The sequence below is a fragment of the Strix uralensis genome, chromosome 26 (genome assembly GCF_047716275.1).
Source record: "Strix uralensis isolate ZFMK-TIS-50842 chromosome 26, bStrUra1, whole genome shotgun sequence".
Lineage (NCBI taxonomy): Eukaryota > Metazoa > Chordata > Aves > Strigiformes > Strigidae > Strix > Strix uralensis.
Genome location: NC_133997.1, coordinates 7,685,897 through 7,703,781, shown reverse-complemented (window position 1 = coordinate 7,703,781; position 17,885 = coordinate 7,685,897). Strand labels below are relative to the sequence as shown.

The 17,885-nt window shown below is 55.2% G+C and overlaps 1 protein-coding gene across 4 annotated transcripts in view; it reads right to left on the bottom strand.

Moving 5' to 3' along the window:
- Positions 1-434: 434 nt before the first annotated feature.
- Positions 435-17,885, bottom strand: part of KIRREL3 (kirre like nephrin family adhesion molecule 3) — a 356,368-nt gene continuing 338,917 nt past the window's right edge. For all 4 annotated transcript variants that reach the window (XM_074851070.1, XM_074851068.1, XM_074851069.1 and 1 more), the window contains 4 exons: positions 14,513-14,620; positions 10,111-10,220; positions 1,912-1,998; positions 435-1,012 (listed from right to left, as the gene is read on the bottom strand). In XM_074851070.1, the coding sequence (XP_074707171.1) occupies positions 569-1,012; positions 1,912-1,998; positions 10,111-10,220; positions 14,513-14,620 (749 nt within the window). In that variant the 3' untranslated portion in view covers positions 435-568. The remainder of the gene's footprint in view (positions 1,013-1,911; positions 1,999-10,110; positions 10,221-14,512; positions 14,621-17,885) is intronic.

The following is a 17,885-nucleotide window of genomic DNA, read 5'->3' as shown; positions in this document are numbered from 1 at the left end:
CACCGGCGTCCTGGGAGGGGGGGCGGGGGCGGCCATCAGCCCAGGCGTGCCACGAGAAACACCTCTTGTATTGACCCCGCCGTACAGCGCCGAGAGGCCCTTCCTGGGGCAGGATGGGGGGGGTGTGTGTCCCCGTCTCACCGATGTCCCCCCCAGCCCCCAGTCCTGTCCCACGCGGCGGGACCCCCCCAAACCCCCCCCCCAAACGGACTCTATAAGTATGGACACTGAACACCAAGAAGGAAGGGAAGGAGAAGTGGAGGCGAGCGGCTGAGGAAGGGGGGGACACACACACGGGGGTGCGTGGTCAAGGCCGGGGGGGTCCCCAGCCCCCTGCGTCCTCGGCGGGGTTGTGCTTAGCGTGTACCGGGGTGGGGGGCGATGCTCGGCCGGTCCCCTACCCCGCAGCCCTGCTCTGGAGGGGGGGTGAAGGGAGGGGGTCTGGCTCCGGCCTCTCCCCATCTCCGCTCCCGGCGGGTGCCACCGTCCTGGCACGAAGCCACGGCGCCCGCCCGGAGGGTCCCGAGCACGTGTGTGTGTGTGTGTGTGTCCCCCCCAGCGCCGGGGTTCAAACGTGCGTCTGCATCCGCCTCTGCAGGGGCCGGCTGGGGTCCGAGTTTTGGGAAGAAGATTGGGAATGGTGGGAAGAGGAGGCCGAGGCCTTGCTGGCCTTGTCGAACTGCACGTAGCCGTCCTGCTTGCCGCTGCTGCTGATGCTGCTGTCGCACTGGGTGTCGAGGAAGGAGCTGCTGTCGCTCATGGAGCCGCGCTGGAACTCGCGCTCGCACAGCTCGATGGAGCTGCTGCCCATGCCCAGCACGAAGCGCTGGCTGTAGTCGTAGAGGCGGCTCTGCCCGCTCAACGTGCTGTAGATGTTGGTGAAGGACATGCCCGTGGGCACCCGCTGCTTGCCGGCGGGGCGCAGGTCCGCCGGGCAGCCCGACAGCGAGATGGTGGGGGTGGAGTGGTGCTCCTTGAAGGTGTTCACGCTGTAGTAGCCGTTGGTGGGGTCCTGGGGGGGGAGTGGGAAAGCCGGGAAGGGGGGGCAGGTTGGTGCTGCCCACCCCGCCCCGCGCGCCCTGGTGCTGGGGGCACCCACCCAGCTCGGCCACCCGGGACGACACCCTTGACCCCAACCCTGCCTGCCCGCAGCAGCCTCTTGGGCCACCAGCGCACCCCATGCAGCTCAGCCCCCCCAAATCAGGCAGTGTCCTGCCACCCCCCCTTTCTTTTTTAACCCCCCCAAAAGGCGCTGGGACAAAAAACCCAGCACCGGGGGTACCAGAGCATCCCTCCCCTCGTGCCACCAGCACACCCTGTGCAGCTCAGCGCCCCCCCAACCAGGTCAGAGGGAGCCACCTTGCACCCCACTGTCCTACCACAGCCCCCCCTTTTTTTTTTAATCCCCCAAAAGGCGCTGGGACAAAAAAAACAGCACTGGGGTACCAGAGCATCCCTCCCCCCGTGCCACAGCCCCTTGTGCAGCTCAGCCTCCCCCCAAATCGGGGCAGAGGGAGCCACCTTGCACCTCACTATCCTGCCAGCCCTTTTTTTTTTTTTTTTTAACCCCCCAAAAGGCGCTGGGACAAAAAAAAACCAGCACTGGGGTACCAGAGCATACCTCCCCTTGTGCCAGCAGCACACCCTGTGCAGCTCAGCCCCCCCCCCCCCCCCCCCAAATCAGGGCAGAGGGAGCCACCTTGCACCACACTGTCCTGCCACCTCCCCCCCTTTTCTTTTTAACCCCCTAAAAGGTGCTGGGACAAAAAAAACCAGCACTGGGGTACCAGAGCATCCCTCCCCCTGTGCTGCAGCCCCTCTTGCAGGAGCGACCCAGGGGGGCGGCTTCGAGCCACATCTGCCCACGGGGGCTGGGGATGGAGGGGGTCGCGTCCCCAGGGTCTGGCTCACCTTCAGGTTTTGAAACTCCTTCTCCTCCTCCTTGAGCACCTCGAGCTGCTTCAGCACCGAGTCCTGCTGGAACTCCCCCCGGTCCATCTAGGGAAGGACACAGGCGGGTGTCAGCGCCCCGAGCGCCCGCTGTCCCCCTCCTGTCCCCCCGCCCCAGGGTTGCGTGGCCCCACGCTGCGGGGGGTGAGCCCCACGCCCGCTGTCAGCCCCGTGGCCTGGAGACAGTCTCAGCCATGAGCGGGATTAAAGGACTTGCCAAGGGACAACCCTGCGGGGCAGTGTCGGAGGGCGGCGGAACAGGCAGCTGCCCGAAAGCCGCGAGTTGCTGGGTTACAAATTGTTTTTTCCTGCTGTTTAGGACTAAAAAGGCTGGGTTTAATAGTGGGGAAAGCAAATTATGTACATCTACTGTGGCGACTCTTGGGGCCTGCACCCCAACTTCCCAAAACAAACCCCCCAAATTTCCTTTTTCATTTGTTTTTCCCTTCTTTCTTTTCATCCTTTCCTCCTAAGCTGAACTTGGCCATTAACATCTCAAAATCCCAGCTATGTTCTGGCATTGCCATGATGCTGTAATTACCATGAACACCTTATTTTTATTTTTTTTTCCCCCTTCAATGCTGGCTCTCCTCAGAAGATTTGAACCCTGGAGGCTTTACCCACCCGGCCCTGCCAGTGTGGCTGGGACTTGGGCTGTCCCAGCGGGTCAGGGCGGGATGGACGGGCTGGAGAAGCTCTTTTTGATTTGATTTGAATCAATTTTTGCTCCCACTGCTCCTTTGTGGACCCCTGGAGATGGATGCTCCTGCCTCGACGTGCTGCCTTCACCCATCTCTCTCCGCCTCATTAGTTTTCCTTTGAAGGCTGACTGCGATTGGTGGCGGGGGGGGGGGGACAAGGTACACATTAATTAGACCACAGCTTTAATTACCCTTCCTTCAGCAAGGTGGGGTTGTACAGAAGTGGAATAATTATCAACTAAATTCTCAGCTGCTTTTTTTATCTTCTCCCGTATTGATTGTGGGCTCTCTGCCCCGGCGCTGGGATCGCAGCCGCCCTGATCACAGCCCCAAATCAGCCTGAAAATCCCCTTTTATCGCCCAAGTTCTCTTCTCCTTTTTAAAATGGTAAGTGGTTGTGGAAATTCACCCTGCAGCACTTTCTGTTCATCTCCTGAAAGCCTTTGATATGGCTATTAAATGCAATAAATTAAAGTACCTGAGTTTTCCTAGGAAAAAAAACCGCCTGTAACAGCCATTGATTTACCAGGGTAAATACAAGTGTCACCGAGGATTAAATTCAGCACAGCTAAAATGGTACGTGAAGGGGTTTTTTTGTTTTTTTTCTTTCTTTGCCAGCTGCACGCCAGCCCCAGCGACACCCTAAATCCCCTAAAACCTCGCTGCAGAGGCACGGCGTGGGGATGCACGTGGTGTAAAACCCATCAGAAGGGTTTCACGGGTCAGAAAGGAGAAACCACTTCTCCTTGGCCTTGGCTGAGTTTTGGTGTGGGTGACCCAGGATCTGGAGCTGGAGAGGGGACACGAGTGGGTGAAAAGCAAGGGGACACCCCCACCGGGGGCAAAACCTCCTTAGAATTAGTAAATTGGGTTTGATGGGTTATTTTAAGGCATTTTATGGTGCCTCTTGCAATGACGATTGGGGTGGTCCAGGCACCAGGATGCTCCTCAAGGCCCGTGGGGGACCCTGCTGTTCCCCAGGGCTGGCAAGACGCTGCGGATTCGGCTGCACCCCGCTGATTTTGGGGCCGCACCCCGCGGATTTGGGGGCTGCAATGAGCCCACGTGCCGTCAGAGGGCACCGAGCCCCCGCGCAAGCGAAGTGCACAGTCCATAAAGCGCCATCGCGGCGCTTAATTCCCAAGCCCCGCATTACAGCCGGCCATTAACGCGACCTTTATTAAAGTTTGCGCGGCGGCTGAGCCTCGGTGCGATCTTTCGCCGTTAATTAGCGGGCGGCGGGACGCTCGTTAGCTCGCCTTCCTCTCTCTGCCATCGCTGGGTAAGCACGAGCGCGCTAATGAAAGTTAACAAAAGTTAACTCCATTACCAATATTAATGGGGATTATGAATGCGGACGCAGCAGGGGAGAGGGGAGGAGAGGGAAATACATGAAAAAAGAGCAGAAAGTGTCCGAGCGCGTGGCCACGAGCAGGTGATGCGCTTGCAGATGCTGGCACAGGCAGGGGATGCTCCAGCACCGTGCACAGATTTTTTTCAGAACCGTGGTTTCCTACAGCTGGGCTCCACCACCAATACGCTTCAGTCCTTCGACCTCGTTGCTGCCATGCAGATGGCCCATGAGAAAGCCGCCCCGTTATTGCCGCGTGCCCACCGTTCCCCTCCTGCCAGCGCTGCTGGATCCAAGGGCACGGCCTGATGTCGGGAACGTCGTGCCAGGACTTAATCCTGCCTGGCAGTGCTGGGCACGGGCAGCCTGTGCCATCCCAGGACCGGTGCATGCTGCAGTTGGGCCTCTGGGCTGTGTAAAAGCCATCCCTGGTCCCCGTGGCCAAACCTCGCCGGTCCCTCCCGGCTCAATGTGGCTAAGGGACGCGATGAACCGCATCCCCGATTGATTGCCGCCACTTCTTGCCTCCGTTTCCCCCACTGCAAAAGGCAGTGACCCCCTTCATATGACGAAGCACCGAATCAATTTTACCGTGCTGGCTCCTACCACCAAGGCAGCACATCCCTGCGCAGCAAAGTGACTTCTCAAGGTCACTCAAGGCAAGGAAACGGTGTTTAAATTATGAAAATAGCGGCCAGCTCCAGCGCCGTGCCTCCTAATCCCCTGCCTGCTGGAGCACTCCCTGATTTAGCGCCGCCAAATGAAGCCTCTTTCAGCTGGGATGTCGAATCCGACAGACCGGATATTAAATTCTTTGCTTTCATTAGCGGAGACAATATGTTTTTTAAAACGCTGCTCTCTCCGGAGCCCCTGGCCAGGTCCCTGAGCATCCGTCCAGACCTGGCAGGTTTGAGAGCGAGACCCTCACCCTGGGCGAGGTGCCTCCCCCTCTCCCTCGCACCGTGTTTAATTATAACGTTTCCCGCTTGTTGGGTAATTGGATGCCACTCAGCAGCACTTTGAAACTCGTGTGGGTCAAACCCTACCAGGGATGAGAGATGTTGTTTAATAGATTCCTGAGACAGCGGCTTCCTCTGCTCCCAGCAGGGACCGGCTGCCGGCGAGGAAACAAGCACACAAATAAAAAAAACCCCACTGGGCTTTCCCAGCCGGCCGAGGGTTTATCACCCTCAAACGCCAGCTCCTGCCTCCACCTCCCAGCCACGTGAGCTCCCGCCGAGCGCCTGCGCTGCCCAGCCCACCTCTCCCCAAAATGTTGATGATAAAGCGGCATCCCCTTGTCCCAGCTCTCCCCAAAAACGTTGCTTTTCGCATGGGCAAAGGTGGTGGCGGGGCGACGCCAGCCTGTGGTATGTCCGGCCATACTTCTCGCGTCCTTCTTCCTTTCTTGGGAGCTTGCTGTGGCAGATGCCAGCTTCTCCGTGCTCCAACAGCGCCTGGCTTGATGTACCCCAGCACCAGTTACCCCTAAAGCTGTTACCTGCCTTGAGACAGCTCAGTCCTGGGCAATGTCCAAACCTCCTGCTGGTCCAGCTTCACCGTGACCCCGAAAAGCCCAAGCCATGACCTTGCAAAGCTCACCAACACTTAAATGGTGATTTTTTTTTTTTACATAGTGGCTCTTCTTGGACTCGATGATCCCAAGGGTCTTTTCCAACCTGAATGATTCTTGAGGGGAGACCTCATGGCCTTCTACAACTCCCTGAAAGGAGGGTGCAGAGAGGGGGGATGAGTCTCTTGAGCCAAGGAACCAGCACCAGGCCAAGAGGGAATGGCCTCAAGCTGTGCCAGGGCAGGGTCAGACTGGCTCTTACGAAGGATTTCTTTGCAGAAGGGGTTGTTGGGCGTTGGAATGGGCTGCCCAGGGCAGGGGGGGAGTCCCCATCCCTGGAGGGGTTGAAGAGTCGGGTTGAGCCAGTGCTGAGGGATCTGGTGGAGTTGGGAACGGTCAGGGTGAGGTTCATGGTTGGACTGGAGGAGCTTCAAGGTCTTTTCCAACTGAGATAATTCTCTGATTCTGTGATTCTTCTCCCTGGCTGGAGGAAGCACAGGCGCGCTGGCCTGGTGCCCAAGCTGCCAGGGCTGGTGCCCGTGGAAGGTGTCGGCTGCGCAGGAGGGACGTGCCCTGAGCCTCCCAGGCCAGGTCGGGTGTCGTGGAGGCACAGCCCAGCTCTGATCCAGACCTTGCGCAGCGAGACTTTCCCTGCGGTAAGTGGAGATAAGCCTGGATCTGCCAGCTCAGGGGTGGCTGGTGCTTCCCAGGGCTGCAGTGGCACTGGCCGCTGGGCACTTGGAGTATTTCTCAGGGAGAAAGGCAGAGAAAATGATGCTGTGACAGCTGGGCTGCGAGTAGAAATGAGCCTCACCCTGAATTTCACCTCTGCTTTTTTGACTTTTTCTCTTCCATGGGGATCTGAGCTGCGCTCCTGAGTGGAAAACGTGTCCAGTGTTGATCTGTGGGCAAACTGGGAACATCCCTTGGAGCAGACGGGTGGGTTTCAAGACAGGGACAAGAAAGAAAGGTGAGCAAGGAAAAGATCATCAACCTGTCTACTGGATGGGTTATTTTGACTGTTCCATCCCAAATATGAACCACAGGTGATGCCTGGCTCTACCCAGCCACACTGGACCCCCTTTGACTTGGGATGCTCCTGTCTGCTGGTCACTTTGGGACAGTCTCTATCACAATTGCTCCTGGCAGCGGGGACGGCTCCTTTAGGCTTATCAGCCCCATTTCACAGATGAGGAAACTGAGGCACAGACTCTAATCAGCCAGGAATAAAGCCCAGCCACCCAACAGAGGAGGTTATGCCACATCTGAGCTGACGATGCTCTTTAACCCACTGATCACAGACCAGGCTCAGCCAAACTGACATGCCGATGCGATGCAACCCAGCAGGAGAGAGAAAACTGCCGTTGTGATTTCTTTTTTCCGGGATCAGACCCTTTAACGGGCTCTTTTGCCTCCAGCCACTGGCTGCTGTTTGCTCTCTGGCCCCTGCGGGCTGGCAGCCTTTCCCCTGCCCGTAGGGCAGCGCCTGGCAGAACAGCTAACGGGGGCGGGGGGGGAGACGGCGCTGAGCAATGTGAACATATGCAAATCAGACAGCATGACGTGTATCCTAAGGTGTTAATGAATTTATAGATGCATGAATAATTATTTGTGAAAAGCACGGAGAGCTGCGGAGGTCACAGATGGCTGGAGAATAACAAATGCAATAGCATTTACGGGGGGAAAAGAAGAGTCACGCTGGCACTCTGCAGCCAGAAACGCTCCGGCAAGGCACAGACACCGTGGGAAACCGAGGAGCAAAGGCACCATCTGTGGTGCAGAGGGTGGATCTCCGTTCCCGAAGCTCGGCAGGAGCAGGTCGGGCTGTGCTGGACCTCAGGGACTCGGCCAAGGGTCCAGGCTGGGGAGCGAAAAAGCTGGTGAGAAGCAGCAAAGTGTTGAGCAGAGGGTTTGCGAGCACGGTCTGCTTTTCGTTAACATCTGCATTAATGATCTCTCCGCGCAAGCCCCCAGCATGTTAATGAAATTCACAGTTGATGTTAAACTGCAAGGTGTTATGAACATTGTTGAGGGCAAGGAGATCGTTTCAAAGGATGCCATCGAGGTTGAGCCTGGGCTGGAAGTATCACAAGAAGCTTAAGGAAGGCAAACGAAGAAGCAGCAGGGGAAATAATGCTGGTATGGGGAGGAGGGAGAGCAGGAAAGAGAACTTTAGGGGAGAACTTTGTAGAATCGGGCTGATGGTTGGACTCGACGATCTCAAGGGTGTTTTTCAACCTGAATGATTCTGTGATTCTATGAAAGTCTTGGGGTGAAGGTGGGGAGCAAGCAAAGGGTGCTGTGCGTGGCCCCCCTGCTCCTGTCGGAGAGGGCTCATCACCGCTCACTAGCAAGGATGAATTTTTTTAACTTGATCCATCATTTCGCTGACAAACTTGGAGCCTCTTCTTAGGAATCTGTTCAGCGTCCGGAGCCTGGGGCTCTAATGGCCGGTGGAGGACGCTCACACCGGCTGTTGGAAACAGCAAGAAGGGGGACGAGGGAGAGCTGGTGTCCCTGGGGACCCTGAGCAGAGAAGAAATCGAGAAGTATTTGCTGGGAATGCTCTTGCCAAGGGCAGATGGGGATGGGGAGGCTCCGGTCCGGGCAGGGGAGGGGACTTTAATGTCTCCTCCCTGCCAGGTAGGAGATCGTAATAACATTGTTGGGTCAACACTTCTCAAGAGGTTGGAAGAGATGGTCCATAGTCTCTGACCAGGTTGCTGGGTGGATTTGGCACCGGCCAGGAACTGTGGACCATCTCTTCCAACCTCTTGAGTAGTGTTGACCCAACGATGTTATTTCCAACCGACGTGTGACCCTCTGTCATGTTGTATCCGAAAGGGCTCGACTTTGCCTACCCTGTTTGCACTTAAATAGCCCCTTTATACCGTGCTGTAACCAAACCACCTCTCAGAAGCCTTGCTGATGAGCTAACACACATGAGCTCTGTAACCTCTCCCCATAAGGCATTTTTTTTCCGGCTATCGAATAGATGTTGTAATTTTTTTCTGCACCATTCCCATCCTGCCAGCATCCTTATTGAAACGTGCACAGCACAGCTCTGCTCCAGTACCAGCCTCATCAAGGGCACACGATGTGAAATCACCTTCTGGCTCTGGCAAATAACCCAAGAAAGTCCCCACAATGTCTTGCAAGATCTTGTGCCTGGCCTCCTGCTGCCATCCTCTTCCTCATTAACTCGTCAGGGGTAGATGTTCCTTGTATCTGACCTCTGCTGAGGCTCTGTGCCTGCGTCCAGCTTGGTGGTTATGGTCTTGAGCGGCATTTGGGCTCATCTCAGGGCAGACCCTCCTCTGGAAGCCAGCTCTGGGCTTGGCACTGGTGATTGCCATCTATACAGATGGGTCCTACGGAGAGGAAGCTCCTCGTTCCCCTTCATCTCAGCAGATTGCTCCAAACCTGAGTCCCGGCCTCCTCTGTCCTTCCACTGAGAGAAGCCTTGTAAATCCCACTGTGGATCTGCAGACTGCTCAGAGTAAAGCTCGGTGCTGGGATAACACTCCAGATCTCCATCTCCTCCTGCCTTCTCATTTTGAGGCTCCCTCGCTGTCTAAGTGCACGGGCAGCCATCGGTTCTGCCCACCCTAGAGTGCTCAGCCTTGCCTTTCCACCAGTAATTCATCGTACAGCTTTTGCAGGCAGGGCGTACTGACGCTTACAGGTCTGCCCAAAAAACGGAGCGTTAGAGCAGGAAAAAACCACCCAGCAGCCTAGAAAGCAGCCTCTTCAATCCCTTCTCCCTTTCCTATCCGCTCTTTTCTCTCACCTTTTACGGCCATTCGCCTTTCTTTGTGTTTGTTCAGCTTCTATTTGTCACCGACGACGTGACACCAGCAAGAAAAAGCGAAGGCACGTCGGGGCTGAGACACTGAGAACAGTGACACCAGCGAGAGGAGCAGCCCATGGCTGGGCCGCACGGATGCGCCGCTCCAGGGGCTGAAGCTGAATTTCCCAGGATCTCAGTCATCAGCATCGTGCCCTGCCCACGTCGTTTGGTCCCCTCGAGTGAAGGCAGCAGCCTCAGGAAGGTGACACCTCCCAGGTTATTACAGACCCAGGTCCAGGCTGGCCCCACCCCCCCAGCGTTAAGCAATCTGCAACCAACTGTGTGCACAGACATTATTGTTGCACATATAACTCTCTAAAGCACGTCCAGGAAAGCGCTGTTCTCGCTGGCTAATTAGCTCATTATTATATTGTGCTCACCTATTGTGTGTCTACTTGCAGTTTGCAGCTCTTTCCCCACACGAGGTGGCAAATTTGCTTTGCAATTAGCCCGGCGGGCAGCTGGGCTACTGCAATAAACCTCTCCCAGCTCTCCCTCCTCATTAGCAAAGTTTCACTCGAGGAGCTTTTATGGCAGGAGAATGTGTATCTCAAGAGTAAGATTTTTGGAAGAGCATCTTTGCCTTGAGTGGGGATTACGGCACTGAGCTCCATGTGCCTGGGCTCATTACCGTCAAACACTTACCCAGAGTAATTGCTTAGGGGGAGAAGAAGTAAATCCTTACCATCAGCTGCTTGATGGTTGGGTGCTCTTCCGTCTCCCTGCCCGAGGCTGGCTCCTTGTGTACGATCTCCACGCGGATATCGTTCTTGGCAGAAACCACACCTTTGAGATCTGGGCAAAGAGCGAGATGGAGAAGGGGTTAGCTGAAGGTGACCGTGGAGCATCCTCAGGGACCTGATGATGGCTGAGGACGTCCAGCAGCGCCGGGTACAATTAACCCTGGCTCAGCAAGAACTGGGGGATATGACTTGGATAGATTGGATCGGTGGGCCAATGTCAACGGGATGAGCTTCAATGAGTCCAAGTGCCAGGTCCTGCACTTGGGCCACAACAACCCCCTGCATGGCTACAGGCTTGGGGAGGTGTGGCTGGAGCTGTCTGGAAGAGAAGGATCTGGGGGTTCTAATTGACAAGCAGCTGAACATGAGCCAGCAGTGTGCCCAGGTGGCCAAGAAAGCCAACGGCATCCTGGCCTGGATTAGAAATAGTGTGAACAGCAGAAGCAGGGAGGTGACAGTCCCCCTGTGCTCTGCACTGGTGAGGCCACACCTGGAGGGTTGTGTCCAGCTTTGGGCACCTCAATACGAGAGAGATCTCGAGGGGCTGGAGCGAGGGCAGAGGAGGGCAACGAGCTGGGGAAGGGCCTGGAGAATAAATCCTGTGAGGAGAGATTGAAGGAGCTGGGACTGTTCAGTGTGAGGAGGAGAAGGTGAGGGGAGACCTCATCACTCTCTACAGCTCCCTGAAAGGACGTTGTGGAGAGGTTGGTGCTGGTCTCTTCTCCCAGGGGATTAGTGACAGAACAAGAGGGAACGGCTTTAAACTGCAACAGGGGAGGTTCAGACTGGACATGAGGGAAAAATGTTTCCCAGAAAGAGTGGTCAGAGAGTGGAATAGGCTGCCCAGGGAGGGGGTGGAGTCCCCATCCCTGGGTGTGTTTAAGGGTGGTTTGGATGAGCTGTGGGGGGATGTGGGGTAGGGGAGAACTTTGTAGAGTCGGGTGAGGGTTGGACTCGATGATCCCGAGGGTCTTTTCCAACATGAGTGATTCTGGGATTCTGTAATATTTGCATTGCCATAAGGTATGGGCATGTGAAACCTTTGCCTCTGGGGAGCTCAGATTTCCATTTTCATTTCTTCGGGAGCTTGGTAAGTCTCTGCCACACTCATGGTGCTATTCGCAGGGCCTGGGCTGCAGCAGGACTGCTGGAACAGACAGTGGGATGTTTGTCCAGACTGCTGATCTACAGCGTCTGCTCAGGGAGCACGTGAAATGTTGCTCCTGAGGGATGTACTAGCTCTCCCCTGGCACTGGGGAGCCCCTGAGAAAAGCCTTCCCCAGGTTTGGGGGGCAGACACATATGGAAAAGGCTGAGCAATGAGAAAAGACGTAGCCAGGGCTTTGGGAACAACAAAATCATCCCTGGCTGCTGCTCCAAGCAGCCTGTTCTCATGCAGGGCAGAGAGAAACATTTCTGGAGAGACTCTCCGCCTTCCCTGAAGGTGTCAGGCACGCTTTGAAGAAGTCATTTTAGCAAAATTAAACCAAAGACACTGAGCAGCAGGAGCAGAAACGGCTGCGCGAATCCAAGATGAAAAGCAGAGATGGATGCAAATCTGAACAGCGAGATCTAAACAGCTCCCAGCTTTGAAGCCAGGCTTTAGCTGGCTCTCACCTCCCAGGGTGGCTGCGCCAACCCTCCTGGACCCAAAACTGCCTTGAATTGCTGGGCTTGTCAGATCTACCTCCAGCTGAAGGAACCGGCAGCGCCCTGCCAAGCCAGGACTGTACCAAGTCAGTCCAGCAAAGGCTGGACCACGCAGGAGGAGACGACTTTATCTGTAAACCAAACCGGATCACACAACTGAGACCAGCTTGAAGCTCCAGCCTTGAATTAATCCATCTCAGCATCCCATGCTCTTGATATCTGCAGCCCTGCTGTCACCCGCAGACGTCTCCAAGTCGCAGGGTGCAAGGCAAAGGGGTTCGCTGGGGAGTTACTACTGCTCTTTCTTTTTTTTTTTTTCTCTTGCTGAGCCCACGTTCCTGGTGCTGGAGTCTCTGTCTTTAATCACAAGGAGAAGCTAATTACTGTCTTGCACATCCTCTCCCAGGAGTGTTCCCCATTAAATAACTCTGGGCCGTAAAGTCACCGAAGATACAACAACAGATGTGCAGTAAAGTCTTTTTTTTTTTTTTTTTTTTTAATTTTTCCAGAGCCTCCAGGCTTGGTGTGTCTGCACCCGGTGCATTTTTTTTGCAGCATCTCCCCAAAGCAAGGCCAGGAATTGCCTCCCGCAGTGCCATTAGCTGTGGCCGGTTGTAGTCATCAGGAGATGCCTTCTCCAGAGTTGCTGCTGGGTCACCTTGTCCCCTCCTCTGGGAGCCCTGTGGAGCCATCCCAGCAGCCTGCCAATGGGTTTTGTTTGCAGGCTGTTGTTTTAAATGATGCAACAAAGCTCTGGTATTTGTCCTGGGAGAGGAATCTGCAGTCATCCTGGTAGGAAATGAGTCCCTCTTCTGATATCAAAGTGCTCTGCTGGTCCCATCACTCCTGAGCTGATCTCTGTAATACCTCTGCTGATTTCACACCGCTAACCATGATGAAAGTCCTTTCCTCACCTTCTCAGCCTGGTGTTTCTGCCTTCCTAACGCTCACCTGCCACTGGAGATAGATAGTGGCCACAGCATCCAGTTTGCATCAGCACCTGTGAAGTTGGGATAAAAGCCCTTTGCCCTGGGCCAGCCAAGTCTTCCCCTGCAGGGTTTTGCACCATAAGTGTCCCTCGGGGGCTGGTTTAGCTGCTAATAGTCCCAGCTCTCCCCCAAAACAAGGAGGGACCTTGTTTTGGCAGCTCCAAGTGGCTCTTAGAGCCATGTGATGGGGGAACCAAGCAGCCCCACTGCCACCAGCACCCCCTGCTCGAATCTCAGGCTGGGGAATCCCACCTGCACCCAGGATTTGCTTTGTTAACACCACAGCATCCTGCTTTTTTCCCCCCAAAAGCCCTGCTTTTTCCCCTCAAACACCTGCCCACCCTCTGCACGCTTCCAGCTTGTGCGGGACTCTAAAACCTGGCACTTGCACCAAGGCTTTGATCTGTTGTCATGGCGTTAGTGTTCAATCGTATGTCCTTGTAAAGAACCCCGCACCATCTGTTTACATCAAATAAGAGGAGGATAATGAACCACATGCTCTTCCCTGCTCCGAAGGACGTGGCGTGGGGAAAGCACGGCTGATTACGTCCAACCATTGACACGTTAACACGGCTCGGCCCCTGTTTTCTTCAGGTGCTTGAGTCGTCCATCACTGCTGAATGATCTCCACAACATCAAATTGGCCTGGTTTTGGGTCCTGTCCATCAGCAATCCTTCCTCAAAAAGCAAGATTAATGACCGCCCCTCATTGAATTCGTTAACGCTTGCTAATGGAGGCTGCAAGAGTTCAAAAAACCGTGGGATAAAACAGGGAGAGGCATTATTATCGCTCTCAAAATTAAACACATTTCTACTGCGGGAGGCCGCGCGTTCATACCCAAATCCAGGAGGAGCCTGGTGTCTTTGATTGCTTTGCAAATGATCAAGAGGGGGAAAAATAAAAAGAAAAGAAAAACAACTGGGTTTTCTGGCACACACACAGAGAGCTTGGCATCCCAGCATCCATACCACGTGCCTCCCGAGCAGGGAGCACCGTCGACTAGCTCCTCTTCTCCCCCGTGGCCTGAGATGCTCCAGACAATCACGCTCTTCTCCCTCCTGGTTTGATGCCTTTTCATGAAGCCACCAACCCTCCTTTAATTTCCCGGTGTCTTTTCAATGAGGCAACACGATGCCACCCTGTTTATCCCTCCTTCTCCTCTACCTGTGTCTAACGTCGTTTTAACTTGTATTCCCACCGCAGCCAGGCTTCAAAACCCACGTTCCATGTAAAACCCTTCATCCGGCTGTAATTTCCCACTAGGAAATATGCATTTTATGTCAAGAAAAATGAAATTAAAACAGAAAGCACAGACTGAGGGGGGCTTTTAAGCACCAGCGTGGCACGGCGAGGATGCTTCTCCCTTTTGGACATCAGGATTTCTCCAAGGGAAGGGTTAAGAGCAGGTTCCTTTGCTGAGGACACCTTGCCTGCCTCCCGGGCTGCCAGCGGGGATTAGCATTTACCCTGGCACGTTTTCCCACGTGCTCCAAAACCCTCTCCTCTCCCCGCAGGGCCGCCGTTCGCAGCCGAGTGGCACTGAACATTTGGTAGGCCAACACGAGGAGCAGATTGTGCTGGTGCTGTGTCAGTAAATTCCAGACTCTTTAATTTCTTTGTCACCCGCTCTATTTGCTCCCCCAGCAAGGTTTGAAGCCCCAGCCCTGCCCGAAGGGATGCAGCAGGGCTGGGGGAGACACTTACTCCTCTGGGAGCGGGCGCAGCAGAAGGCGACGATGGTGGCCATCAACACCAGGAACGCCACGCCGGCCCCCACGGCCACTCCGATGATCACCGCCATCGGCACCGACTCTGCAAGAGGAAGGAGAGGGAGCATGAAGCCGGGATGAAGGTTGGAGAGGTGGCTTTTCCCCCAAGGGACCCACCCCCGGCTACTGGAAAGCGACTCGGTGATGAGCCTGGGGAGGGTTTTGGGGCCAAATGGACCTCCTTCCCCACTGCCTCGTCCCTGAGCGGGTGATGCCGGCACAGGCTGCCCGTGGGACGCTGGTGCACACTGTGATTTGTGCAAGCCCTGATCTCCCTGTGCCTCAGTTTCCCCTGGGAGGGAGAGAAGAGGAGGGAGCCAGGAGAGCAGGTTAACAACTGCTCTCCATAGCACCCTGCGGCTTAATGAACGAGGATCTCTAAAGGATGAAAAGCACGAAAGAAGACAGCATGTTAATATTATTAACAAAGAGAAATGGCATCAGAGCAGTCTGGGAGAGAGGTTAGAGCTGGGATGACGGGATGGAGTCAGGCACCGAGCCTGCCTGCCAGAGGCTGTAGCTCAGCTGTCTTAGCAGGCGCTGTTAAGTATATATGGATGAATTAACCCAAGAGCCATCATTCACAGCCTCTGCCTGTTTTATATCCCAATCTCCTGCCGTCTCCCTTGGCTTATCAACTCTGTCATCCTTCCCTGAACCCCTGAGGGTGCTACAAGGACTGGGACAGGAGGGATGGCCCGTGCTGGGGATAAGCAGAGGCCGGGCGGCTGCGGTGGGCGAGGCCTGTGGGTGGGGATGTGCAGGCAGGGGTCTGCGGGAGGAGCAGAGCCCGCTGCAGAGCAGGGGTTACACGCTCACGTCCTTCTGCCTACAATAACTTTGTAGTTGGGTTCCCGGCGGGGATTTCAGACCGCAGCTCAGCCGGCAAAGCTGATTTATTTGCACAGATCCAGGCAGCAGCTTGTGAGGTGCGGGGAGGGTGGAATATGAAATCACATTTATGGTGAGAGGGTCAGATTTGCAGCCCAAGAGCCTTGTTATCTCCCTGCTCAGTTCCTCTGGTCCCTCAAAGCACAGCTCCTACTTAACGGCGAGTGTTGGGTCGGTGCCTGCTCTCTGGATTATTGCCAGGCAGCGACAGGCAGCACCTCCCACTCACAGGACACCAAAGCTGTGGGTACCACAAACTGCCTTTGCTGGCTGGGATGATAAACTACATCCTGAAGACCCTCTCCCCAAGAGCAGCAGGTATCTATAGGTCCCCATTCCTGGTCTTTCCAAGCATCCCACAGGCTCTTGTGAACCCACAGTGGGCCAGAAGAGGGGCAACCCCTTCCAGGATGGCTGGCTAAGCCGGGTGAGTGTGTCCCCACCGCTTTCCTGGACACCTCCAATGCATGTTTTCTCCTTGGGGCTCCTGCCTTGCAAATGGTTGGGATGAATTTAGGGAAAAACGGATGCAGAGAAATGGTCCTCTCTCCTCCTTGTCTGTGCAGATGAATGATGCTGGACCATGGGGACACATGGGTGACTGAGCAAAGCCCGGCAGCCTGATGGCTGCCACTTGACTGGGTGATAAAGAAACCATTTCTCATCATCCACTGGGGTGGAGCTGGTGGTGACCACCTATTTCATCCTGGAGCTGAGATCACAGATCCAGGGCAGGGTCAGACTGGCTCTTAGGAAGAATTTCTTTGCAGAAGGGGTTGCTGGGCGTTGGAATGGGCTGCCCAGGGCAGGGGGGGAGTCCCCATCCCTGGAGGGATTGAAGAGTCGGGTTGACCCAGCGCTGAGGGATCTGGTGGAGTTGAGAACGGTCAGTGTGAGGTTCATGGTTGGACTGGAGGAGCTTCAAGGGCTTTTCCAACCGAGATGATTCTGTGAAATCCTGCCTGTGCCTTTCAGCCTTCCTAAAGGGCACACATCCTTAGCGGTGGGACTTGGGGGAGCTGTAGTTCCACCAGCATCTTCCCAGTGTAGTCAGCAAAGGGTTTCTTCATTGTTATCTAATCCCAGCTGCAACAGGGGAGTTACAAAGCCACTTCATGTTACCCTTTGGCAGCGGCCAGGGGGCCTCATGGGTCCTGAGCCCTACTTTGAGAACTGCAGGGTGATAAAAAAAATGATGCTTGTTCAGTTTAGCCTCTTCTGCTTACACTTGATCTAGAAAGAGCCTTTAATCTTCCTTGCTTAGCTTGTTGTTTCAAGTGATTCGGTTGGTGGTTTATGCTGATGCTTTTCAGTTTCTGTCTTGTTCATGCATTTTCTGCCTGGGCCTGCTGGTCCCTTGATGTGTCACTTGTCACTCGAGCTGGGCCACTGGTGACATGACTCGCACGGCACTGAGGAGATGGCCAAAACGGCTGAGAGTGCTCACCACGGTGGTGCAAGAGTTTCCCCAGGGCCTCCAGTGAAAAGGCAAGTCCTTGGGTGCTCTGCAGCCTCCAGCTGGAGCTTAGGTAGCAGATGCTGGAGCCGCTTCCAGCTGCACCAGAGAGCTCATTCTAAAACCAGCATCCTCCAGTACGCCAGATGAACCACCTTGCCCAGGTGGACAAGAAGGCCAATGGTATCCTGGCTTGTACCAGCACTAGCGTGGCCAGCAGGGACAGGGAAGGGATCTCACCCCTGGACTCAGCACTGGTGAGGCCGCCCCTCGATGAGTGGGTTCAGTTTTGGGCAAAACCTCACTCCAAAAAGGCCATTGAATGACTCGAGCGTGTCCAGAGAAGGGCAACGAAGTGAAAGGAGGGTGCAGAGAGGAGGGATGAGTCTCTTGAGCCAAGGAAGCAGCGGCAGGCCAAGAGGGAATGGCCTCAAGCTGCGCCAGGGCAGGGTCAGACTGGCTCTTACGAAGGATTTCTTTGCAGAAGGGGCTGTTGGGCGTTGGAATGGGCTGCCCAGGGCAGGGGGGGAGTCCCCATCCCTGGAGGGGTTGAAGAGTCGGGTTGACCCAGCGCTGAGGGATCTGGTGGAGTTGGGAACGGTCAGGGTGAGGTTCATGGTTGGACTGGAGGAGCTTCAAGGGCTTTTCCAACTGGGATGATTCTGTGATTCTGTGAAGAAGAAACTGGGATTTTCTTCTCCGGGTGGCCTGAGTGCTCCTGCCAGTGGTGGTAACTCGTTATGGGATTTTTTTGGCTCTCCCAGGGGAATGTGGAGCAATAGGATGAGGAGACAGGAGCCCAGGGTCCCTGGGAGTGCTTGCTGGCTCTCAGCTTTGGGGGAGTGGGATCTGCAATGCAGATCTCAGTGAGAAGCAGGTAGCGATGGTGATGAAGGTGATGGAGAATCATGCAGGGAACAGGGTGGGGAAAGTGGCCAGGGCTCTCCTGGGCTGAAAAAAA